The sequence below is a fragment of the Ochotona curzoniae genome, unplaced genomic scaffold, assembly GCF_017591425.1.
Source record: "Ochotona curzoniae isolate NIBS_2020 unplaced genomic scaffold, NIBS_Ocur_1.0 scaffold_2683, whole genome shotgun sequence".
NCBI lineage: Eukaryota > Metazoa > Chordata > Mammalia > Lagomorpha > Ochotonidae > Ochotona > Ochotona curzoniae.
Window position 1 is genome coordinate 6584714 of NW_024467100.1, and position 11703 is coordinate 6596416.

At 43.6% G+C, this 11703-nt stretch overlaps 1 protein-coding gene across 1 annotated transcript in view; it reads left to right on the forward strand.

The window, feature by feature from the left end:
* Positions 1-6828, forward strand: part of SLAMF1 (signaling lymphocytic activation molecule family member 1) — a 37043-nt gene extending 30215 nt beyond the window's left edge. Inside the window, exons 6-7 of the mRNA XM_041003195.1 lie at positions 4216-4308; positions 5763-6828. Of these exons, the coding sequence (XP_040859129.1) occupies positions 4216-4308; positions 5763-5813 (144 nt within the window). The 3' untranslated portion in view covers positions 5814-6828. The remainder of the gene's footprint in view (positions 1-4215; positions 4309-5762) is intronic.
* The last annotated feature ends 4875 nt before the right edge of the window (positions 6829-11703 follow it).

Below are 11703 nucleotides of genomic sequence, written 5' to 3' on the forward strand. Positions count from 1 at the left end.
TAATCCAGTCTATTCATCCAAGACTTTTGATTGATGCGTTTAAGCCATTTACATTCAGGGTTAATACAAATAAGTGGTAGCTTGGTTCAGTCAATTTGGCAATGGGTTGTTCATTGATTTAATCTTCCGTTATTATTTTATTGAGATGTTCTTCCCATTTGCTTTTGGTTTTGGTGGGCGCTATTCCTTTTCTCTGCTGAGAGAATATCTTTAAATATCATTTGTAGTGCAGGTTTGAAAGAGGCATATTCTTGTAACTTTTCTTTATTGTGGAAGAAATTTATTTCATTTTCAAAGCCAAAGGAAACTTTTGCTGGATATGTTATCCTGCCCCAACAAGTTTTTGCTTTTAGAATCTGGAATATGTCACCACATCTTCTTCTGGCCTGTAGAGTTTCCTCTGAGAGGTCTCCTGTGAATTTAATTGGCATTCCTTTATATGTCAGTTGATTTTTTTTTTTAGGTGCACATGAAGAATCTTTTCCTTTTGTTTGATTGAAGAGAGCTTGATTAGCATTGTGTCATTGTGTCTTGGTGAATGTCGCCTTTGGTCAACCCTGTTGGGAGTTCTGTGCCCCACCCTTATTCTGTTTCCCAATTCATTTCCCAGGTTAGGGAAATTTTCCTTATGATTTCATTAAATGCAGTTTTAAACCCAATTTTTATTTCTGCACTTTCTGGGACTCCCACAACTCTTATATTTGGCCTTTTAGTAAAGTCTCTCAATTCTTGAATACTTTTTTTTTTGGCCTGACCCAGCTCTGCTTCCAGCTTTTTGTTTGTTTCCTCCTGGTGACAGGAAATAGCTTCTAACTTTGAGATTCTTTCTTCTGCCTCCTTCCTTCTATTTTGGAGACTCTCCACTGTAGTTTTGATTTGCTCCACTGTATTCTTCATTTCTGATAGATCAGCCTTCATTTCATTCATTTCAAGTATGAGATATTCCTTAAATTCCTTGAATGCCTGCTTTACGTGCTTCTCGTTGTTGATAAGAAGTTTTATAACAAGTGTTTTCTGCATCCCCCATTTTCTCAATGTCTTCCTCAATAAACTCTGAAGTTGGCAAAGGGTTTTGTTCCTTGGCAGGGGAGTCTTCAGTCATATTCATTGTGCCTCTGTCTCTTCTTTTGCTCTTGGTCATTGTACTTCTGGTTAGCAAATTCTTCTCCTTGGGGCAGGTTTCTAAGCTGTGTCACCCACAGGTCTACAGTTTGATTTTACTTATTGCAGTTGGTACATGACTCTTTGTTGGCAGTCACTTGTGCCTCTCCCTCCAGCGAGTTCCAGGTCTGGGTTCCTATATTCGATTTCCACCATGGTCTCTGTAGCCCCAGCTCCTGGCTCACCAGTCTCCACCTCCTATGATACCATACTGAGGCTGCACTATTGCCTGTAACTTTTCTCCCACTTCCAGTTGGAGCAGGTCCCATGATTAGGGAGACACCAGGTGTCCTTTATAGCTACATTGTTGGTGGTGCTGATCTTGGCAGAACCTGTGGGCTGTTAGGTCTGAGGGCCACTCAGACCTACTTTGACCATATAATGCCAAAGTCATTATTATTTTCCTGTGGGACCAGTGCAATGCACTGAGCTCAGTAAGTTCTCGCCAAGCTCAGCACATGCGCAGCTTCACTGTTGTCCCCTGCTACCTTAAGTTCTTTTCCACACTGCACAAAATGTCACCTGATATGCCACTACTAAGAGTTCTTGATCCACTGGCTATCAGGTCTGAGAGCTACCCGGACCTGTCTTGGGTGGAACCTGTAGGATTCTACATGGTTGCAGTTCGCTGAGTCAGAAATGAGTTCACTCCCAGCTCAGTGCATGTGCAGTCCTGCCCAATAGCCCTTGCCTCCTTCAACAAAATGGCGCCGAATTCAGCTGTAGGAGATAGACTGGACTGTGAAATCCATCCTGTTCCTGTACTGACTATCTGGGATCTTCCTCTCTGTCTTGTTCCTGGTCAAATCACATAGATCAGCAGGATGGGCAGTTATTTGTCTGGGTTCACCTACAGAGCTCCTGGTAAATGTCCCTTCCCACCTTATTGCTGGTGGAGTTCTGGCTGCTGGTGGAGTTCAGATTGCCGTTTGCTGAACACAGCTGGGGTATCAGTCACTGCAACACCACTCCATTGTGTCTGCTGCTTTCCTGTGTCTGTCAGTCTCCAGGTACCCCTCTGCTGTTGTTCTGTCCTTTCCTATTTTCTGGAATGTGTCCTCTCTGCTTCACACTGGCTAATATTTGTCAGTCCATTTAAACGTGTCCTTACCCTATTCTGCCATTTGGATTCTCCTCCTTCTTGTTATTCTATAACAATGCATGTGTCAGATGGACCTTATTTTCCCCCCTTACATGTTCTCAGAAATCATTACTGCAGCTGAGACTAAGGGGTTTAGGGAGAGAGTGGTATTTCATTTTATTTTTATTATACCATCTTTTCAGTCAGTAATTGATTGCCTCTTCTCTACTCTGTCCTTGAAATTTAAAAATGCATCATAGATTTACAGTTTATTATTTATTCATTCTTAGACAGCACTTTAACCCCATTATTATTTTACTTTCTGATTTCTGCACATTTGGGGATTTGTTTTAATTTTACATGTACTTAAGCAGACAAGACATATTATTATTTTTTGCTACATTAATATGCTCTTAGACTTACCCACATACTTACAATTTCCTTTGTTAATAGATATAGACTTCATTTATACTGTCAAGAAACAACAGGGTTTTTCCCCCTACTTCCTAGTTGTTGAATTCTTTACCTAATGGAATGTTAACCTGTGATTGCAGAGTGAACTGAAAGTATCTCATTGTAAAAACTTAAAAAGAAAAAATTAAGAAGGGCAATGGTTAGGGAACTCAGGTAGAAGGGAAGGTATGGTAGAAAATAATACTATGCCCTTAATCTGTATTGTGAAATACATGAAACTTGCTGACTTTATATGAACAACCTAAGTTATCTGAGTGCCTGATTCAAGTCCTAGTTCCTCTACTTCCCTGAGAGGCAGCAGGTAATGGTGCAAGTACGAGGGTCCCTCTCACTCATATGGGAAACCTAGAATGAGTCCTTCAGCCTACCCCAACTCTGCTAATGCAGATTGGGAAACCTAGAATGAGTCCTTCAGCCTAACCCAACTCTGGCTAATGCAGACATTTGGGTCATGAGCCAGCAGACATTTGGGTCATGATTCTCTCTCTCGCTCTCTCTCTCTCTCTCTCTCTCTCTCTCTCTCTCTCACACACACACACACACACACACACACACACAGTGCTGGTGCACTTTCAAAAACTTTCAGCTAATATATGATGATGTTATTTTGAACAAATTACTGACAAAGTCAGTATTCGTGCAAGATGGAAATAGTAAAACTTATCACGAGTAAATCTTCATTTCAACACACTATTGATTGGCTAATACTTCTTTTCACTGTCTCTGGATACACAGCCTGACTTGAAAGCACAGCCCATGTGTTAAAAAGGGAGAGAGCTTGGAATCTCATCATCTGTTGCAGGAGTTAAGGGACAAGAAAACTGTTGAATTATCTGTATGAATTATCTTTAAATACCTGATGAATTTTAGGTACAGGATAGGTCACTAAAAGCTTAGGTAACCAAAGAATTGTGCTGGAAATAGCCTGCTCTTTAAGTTAAAGGACATTGGTGGGATTCCTGGCAGTGGCACTTCTTGCTTTGTACATTAGGAAAGTACTTGATCTTTCTGAGCTTCCTCCTGGTCTTCTGTCAAATGTGAGTAGAAACTGTGTCGAACATACAGAATGGTTGTTGCACAAAGGTGAAGACAAGAGTTAGAGTGAGTAATAGGACCAGCGGCTGGAATGAGCTCTTCACGTAGAGGGAGACATGAGAGCATGACAGATTTGATTCTGCTAAAATTCTGGCCATCTAGCTGCTCCTGGAAGAACCGCATCATTTTGATTTTCTGTGATGAAGATTTTAAAATACTTGGAAAGCACTAAAGAGCTCTACCTTGGGAGGCTCTGGGCTCCAAGACATCACATGAGGAGTTCAGGCAAAGACAGCAGAACTGAGTTCCAGAGGCACTGCAGAATTCATACAGGGATAGAGTTGAACCAGTTGAATCTGAGATGCTTTCTAACTTAAGTCTTCATGAATCTGTTTCTTCATGGAAGAGTAGGGTGGGAATTATCCATCTGATCAGCTAATCTTCTTTCTTTGCTTCTGTTATAGCCTCCTGAGAAGACACCTGAGACCCTACCAACCCAGGACCCCTGTACCACCATTTATGTGGCTGCCTCAGATCCTGTGCCAGAGTCTGTTCAGGTTAGGCATCTTTCTGTGTCTCTTCTCTGCAGCATGTGAATCAATGGATAAGAAGACGAAGAGGAAGGTTTTATTTTGTGGTGTTAAAGTCAAACAACTTGATCAGTCCTAGACTGGGAAAGGTAGACCACAGCAATCAGACAGCAAGCAGTACCTGTAGCTTTGCCATGCTCCCGTAAAAGAGCCTTTGCACCTGCTGACATAAGGAAAGCCAAGGCTCTCTCCCTTTTGGCTCTGAGAGTCGTCCAAGGAACACACCAGAATTAGCTGCCATACTTGCTCAAAGACCCCTGGAGCCTTCCACCTAAAAGGACATGGTTAAATCACAGTGTCTGTGGTGAGTACCCAGGCAACTACACACTTAAAAAAAAGAAGAAAAAGGAAAAAACATACCCCAGGTGATGCTGACACACTTCAATCCAGAAATTGCTGCAGGAATTCTGAGTCCAGCTGCAGAATTGAATCATCATGGGAGCTCTATAAAAGGCCTGTATCATGACTCCATCTAGTCAATTGACTGAGGATATTTGAGGTGGGGCTTGCATAAGGGTCCCCAGAGATATGTACAACTCAAAAAACTCACTTCTCCCTTGCAGAAAAATTGCTATGTATTAGATATTTCTGACAGGAATCATTCCTTTACTAAGTGAGCAGGAATACATCTGGGCTGAAATGTTCATTTAACACAGACTCTACTAAACAAAGCGATTCAAAAGTGAGCCCAAGATGTCTACATTAGCCTTCTTCTTCAAAGCTCTTTGACACACATGCTCAGATATGCCTGGGTGGATTTCCTAGATAAAACAGACCTGCTGAGAGAGAACTAAAATATAAATCTGACTTTAAAACTTCTATAAAAAAATCATAGATCATTAATATGATTTACTTGCGATGAAAAACTCTATTTCACATTGTACACTAAAACCTCCAAATTCCCCCATTCCCTCTCCTTCTTTCTCTGACTCTCCTTGCTCTGTGAGAGATCTTTCCCAGGGCCCTCTTCTCCCCTGCCTCCTGCTCTCCTGCTGGTTCCACACCCCCACCCCACCTTTGGAGCATTCTAGCCAGATTTAAAATATCAATAGTTTAAAATTCTCTTGGCTTCTCTGGATTACGCTCCATGTTTACCAACAACAAAATTCGTCCTTGCAAGGGAAGGGGAATGAGGAAGGTTACATGGACATGAGACAGGATGCCCATCCTCAGGTCCATGGGAGCCGGTCTCCCAGACAGCCTGCTTCTGCTCAGAAGAGGCTGAGCCCATTGTCCAGGTGGGACAGAGAAGTGGGGCCCAAGTGTTGCCTCAGCAAAGGACAGATCCTAAAGGAGTCACTCTGAGACTTGTTTGCTAAGACCCTTTCATTTTTCTAGGCAGTGCTGTTTCCAGTGACCATCTGTCTATAAAGCCAGGGCTCCATCCCTCCACTCACAAACTTATTCTGTTTTACCCACAGGAACCGAATCCCATCACAGTCTATGCCAGTGTGACACTTCCAGAGAGCTGACACCATAGACTCGGTAAAGGGACTCTCTAAAGGAACATGGAAGAATCAATTCAAACACTGAGCCTGGGCTCAGGCTCCAGACTCCTCATGACACTCTACATGTCTCCACCCTGCTTGGATCCTCCACCCTTCTTGGATCGACCTCCAGGTGGCGTTTCTTCCATGGACACTATGAAATGGACAAGGAAGTGAGGCATTTCACACACTCTGCTATGGACCTGGACACAAGACAAAGCTACTAGTAAGCTTTCAATCTTTGCAGTGTAGCAGATGGAATGGATAATGTGAGTCCAGACTTGTGGACATTTTATTCTCTGATAAGACTGCAGTACAAAAACTAATGTCAGAACACAAAGACAGCTAGTATTTATTTCAGGAAGCTGACGTCCCTTCTCAAAGTCTGGATGAGTTTATGGTTTGACTGTTTCTACTTTGTTCTGGAAGCTGGTCTTCATCGCCTGCATACCTGATCAAAGCTCTGTGCCTCAGTTTCACTCTCAGGATGAAGGACGCATGAAGAATGAAACGGGAATGCTTTAGGATACATAAAACACTCCCAGGTTATTCTGTAAAAGAAGCTAATAGAATCAGTATTTTATTTGCAAGATCCAGAAACTCAAAAAAATCAATAAACGGGACAAAAGACTTTGAAGTTTCTGGAAGTCACCTAAGACTGGAAAGAACAGTCCTGCGCAAACAGTATGTTCTTGTAAGGAAAAGAGGAAAAGCGGCAAGTGCTTGGTAATGCTGTTACAAAGGAATCTGGCATACTCAACTTGTCCCAGGGTGATTTTTCACTTCCCCAAAATGACCTTTCAATACTGGTTATTTGTTTACTTCCTTGAGCAACAAACCTGGGGTCTGAACTAAGACTTTCTGCACCCTCGTTCTGAACCCACTTCACAGTCTGGACCTTGTGCAGGTCTGGGTGTCCACGAGGCGCTTCCTATTCCCAAAATACCTCTCTTTGCACTAACTTTGTCTTTGAGTAATAATTAAATTATTTTGGCCCGACTTCAGCCGACTGCTTACTCATTCACTTCGGTTACAGGCTACAGAGGGGGAGGTGTTCTTTTCAGTAAAGTCCCATTTTCTTGCAACTCTCTACTTTCTTGTGAGTTGTCTTTATTTAAGCTCTTCTTTTTCTTGGCTCCCACATAACTTTGATGAACACTTTGATAGCCAACTGCAGTACCACTGTGTAACTTGAGGAAACAGTTTCCCAGTTCAATTTTCTTTTTTTTGTTAAAGATTTATTTTTATTATTTTTTCATTGGAAAGGTGGATATACAGAGAGGAGGAGAGACAGAGAGGAAGATCTTCCGTCCGATGATTCACTCCCCAAGTGGCTGCAACGGGTCGATGCTATGCCGATCCAAAGCCAGGAGCCTCTTCCGGGTCTCCCACGCGGGTGCAGGTTCCCAAAGCCTTGGGCCGTCCTCGATCGCTTTCCCAGGACACAGGCAGGGAGCTGGAAGGGAAGCGGGGCTGCCAGGATTAGAACCGGCGCCCATATGGGATCCCGGGCGTGCAAGGTGAGGACCTTTAACCACTTGCGCCACCGCGCCAGGCCCAGTTTTCTGAGGGTCCCCATAGCCTTCAATCTCCCCTTTCCCACTCCGTCCACTTACCTTCTGGATTCTTTTCCTTAGTAGTACCATGCCATTCTCTCACCCAAACTTCTGATGTAGGGATTTTAATTGTAATCAGCAGGAACTAAGCTTGTTTTACATTTAAAAAAAGAAAAAGAACCTGTTGAAAAGACATTGGCTATGTAACTGTGAGAGACTTAAAGAAAAATCATGGCTTAAAAATGAACAGAGAGAATGGGAGACCAGGTTGTGGCTAGAACCACAGCTAAAATTACAAAACTAATTTAAGCACTACTCAGGACACTCAGTGGACTGGCCACTGGCTAGATATGGACTCGCTGCCTGGGCTAGACTGGAAAGCCCGCCTCACTGCCGTGGCTGTGATGTTGCCAGGGTCCTCTTAGCTTCTTTGCATCTCTAGCTTTTAAAGCAAATATGGACTTGAGATACTAATCCTAGTTGCACGTCCAAGTGCAACCTGCAAGAAAGACTGGGAATTGACTATGTAGTGGTTGATGGGCTCTGTCTTTGAGCTAACAGGATTCAGACAAATACAAGAAACGGGGTTCAGGTGGTTTTCAAGAAAAATGTCCACCACACCAGCCTTGGGTAACCTTAGACTGTGAAACATGTGTTCTCCAAGTATGCAGCCTCTGACCCGAGAGCGTGAGCATCCAACTACCTACCACGGCTCAGGTTGCTAAAGGCTCAACTCTTACCACTGGGCTTTTCCCATGTTTAAGTTCTACCGGATGGAAAGGTAGAAACAAAAAAAAAGATGAAATCCTGCAAAACTGCCTGAATACCTGGGTTCAAGGCTTCACAGCAGACCCAACTGTGTCTCAGTACAGAGACTTTCTGCTCTCCACTAAACAGCACTTGACATTATGGCCCACGCCTCCCGGGCCCCTGAGGTCCCATGCAGCGAAGCAGAGAAATCCTGCCGAGATACCACTCCGCAGTGCTCTCACATGATGCAGTGTGCGAGCTGAACTTGCCTTCCCCCTACGCCTGAAAAAGCAAAACTGAGACTTCAGAGGCAGGATTCCCCGTGTCCCTCCCATGATGTTTCTTTTGACCAAACCTATCTGAGTTCTGGAGAAGTCAGGAGGAACAGAGTGATTCTCGGTTTTCAGAGACTGAGGTTCTGAAATACAACAGGGCATTGTGCCAGGCCCCTTAGCCACCTACTTCAGTCACATGTCCAAGATCTGATTACTCTAGGAGGCACAGGCTGGCTGATAAGCCAAGGTGAATTGATTCTGCTCCTGTGGTGTGGGTTCCTACTTCTTGGAAATGAAGAAAAGATAGCCAATTCGTGAGATAATTGCTGGAGGATCTATAACAAGGCAAGGTGGCCAGCTGTGTTCCACTGCCTTGTAAGGAAACGCTGGTGACAGCTGCTTTGAATGGATGAGCTGAAGGCTTGCCGTTACCTAGGGGATAGCTCAGTGCCTCTGCTCACCAGAATTCAGGGAACCACCCCCCAGGCAGAGGAGAACCACACTTAAGGACTTAGCTTTGCTCACCACCAGAGTAATCCCCTTCTCTGAACTTCCCTCAAATTCCCCTTGAAGAGAAATCTAGATCCTATTTCTCGAACGTAGACTACTGACATCATGGCCTGAGCAAGTCTTTGCTGGGGGCAGGAGACTCATGGCTGTCGTGTGCATTGTAGGATACTGAGCAGCATCTCTGATCTTGCCTACTAGACACTAAAAAATACCCCCAATCGTATATCAGAACAATCAAAAATGTCTGCAGACATTCTCACACATTCCCTGGTGAGAAAAATCTTCCCCATTTGAGAGCCGCTGATCTAGAGATATGCTGGCACCTAGGTTAGCATATCTCTGGTAGACCAAATGCACTCCCACACTTCAAGTACTTGTAAAGCTACCAAAAATCATACTGTGGAAGTGGTTTCCTGATTGCTTAAGCCTGGTGCCGAGCTGCTAACATTTCCCACCCCACCCCAAGTTATCTAAACGTTCGAGTGACCAGGTTGTGGTGAGCATTTGGCACAGCAGTTAAGGTAGTCCTTGACATGCACACTTCCTGTATCACAGTAGAGTGCCTAGAGTTGAGTTCCAGCTCTGCCCCCAATTCTGGCTCATGCTAATGCACACTGGGATGCAGCTGGTGATGGCTCCCAGCCGCCCACATGGGAAATCCAGAGGGAATTCCTGCTTCTCCGCTTCAGCGTGGCCAAGTGTCAGCTGTTGAAAAATATGGGGAGTGGACCCTCAAATAGACGATCTCTCTCTCTCTCTCTCTCTCTACCCCTCTTCCTTACTAATTTCCTCCCTCTCTCAATCTGCGTTTCAGATAACTAAAACACATTTTTTTAAAGATTTATTTTATTTTCATTGGAAAGGCGGATATACAGAGAGGAGAGACAGAGAGGAAGATCTTCCATCCGATGATTCACTCCCCAAGTGAGCGCAACGGCCGATGCTATGCCGATCCAAAGCCAGGAGCCTCTTCTGGGTCTCCCACGTGGGTGCAGGGTCCCAAAGCTTTGGGCCGTCCTCGACTGCTCTCCCGGGCCACAGGCAGGGAGCTAGATGGGAAGCGGGGCTGCCGGGATTAGAACCGGCGCCCATACGGGATCCCGGGCATGCAAGGCGAGGACCTTAACCACTGCGCCACCGCACCAAGCCCTAAAACACATTTTTAAATATAAATTAGATGTTGATTTCCAAACCCTGCCTCAAACCCAAAGGAAATCTGCATTGAGATTAATAGAAGCCTCATCCTACAGGCTCTAAAGCAGCACTTCTTTGTTCAGTACCACAGGGTAGCCACAAGGGGGTGATGTAGCATATAGATAAAGGCAAAAGAAGATTGATGACAACTCTGTTTTCCTGTTATTTCCAACATACTTACAAGAGTTAAAGGTGGAATTCAATTTAAAAATATGTCCTTCAGGAAAAAATTCCAGACATTTGGTACTATAGGTGGAACCAAAAAACTAATGAAACTGTGCTTATTCGCTAAAATGGTCTTGATGTCCAGATGATTAATTATATAAATTAGTTTAATATACAAATAGCAAACATACTTAATTTTATTTTTACAATAATAAGGATAAATGTCATGTTTGATTTTAGAAATTATTTTCTCTTTAAAAAATGTTTTAATGAGGGCCCGGCATGGTGGCCTAGTGGTTAAAGTCCTCGCCTTGAATGTACCAGAATCCCACATGGGTGCCAGTTCTAATCCCGGGAGCCCCACCTCTAGATCCTTCCCTTCTGCCCCCCCTTCTAGATCTCTTGATTAGCATAGGCTCAATGGGGACAGCCAAGACAGTAGGAATAATAGAAGGCCCTTTTGCAAGACGCTATCACCGACATTAACCTTCAAGCTCACACTGAGCAAAAGGCCAGCCCCACAGTAGCAAACAATGCCTGGATGGATTAGAGTTCCGCAGGGTGGTCCGATGTCCATGCAAAAGAAGGTGGAGTTGCATTCAGGTGGTTGTAGAGACGTCCACCGGGCGGGTCCTGCCAAAGAGCGGGAAATTCCTTGCGGCCCTGCCTGCAATGGAACAACACTCTTCACCCCTTCATGTCCCCCACATCTACTGCACGGACCCCAACAGCTGCTGTTCTCTTCAGAATCCTGTTTGATTCCCATGTGATTCCATCTCTTCTTTTGTCTTTTCTCTAAGCATAAATATAACATAAATAAAATGCTTACAATAACTCGATACACAATCAAAGAATGTCATTACTTTTTCAGCGGTATCGGTCTCTAATATCAGATCACTGCATTTTTTAAGCATGCATAGTTTAACAGTGATCTTATTATTTTAAATTAATTGTCTCCAAATCATGTTTTTAAAACCTCAAAAGAAAAAAAAAGGAAGAGATCAAGAAAAATTAGATTTTTTTAAAGTAATTTTATTAGTCATCACAATACAGTTCCATGGGCTCAGGGATTTCCTCTTTCATCCTCTCCGTTGCCCCATCCCAACCCCCAACATCAGATTTTGTTTGGAATCTGATCCTCTCCCTGTTTGTTGAAGATACAGATTCATTGCTTAGACTTGATTCTGAGCAAATAATGAAGAGACGAGGAGGCCTCAGTTTTCTCCAGGTGCTGAAAGAATGCTGACAAACCTTACTTGGTATTTTACACTTTATTCATTAAAAAAAAAAACTGGTAACACATGACTTCAAAATATGTTTCCATGTATTGATACAGAAAGTGTTCCTTTGGTGCAGGTTGCATATTGTAACATCAAAATTGCTTCATAATGTAACCCTTCCCCTGATCTATGTCTCGCTGGGGTA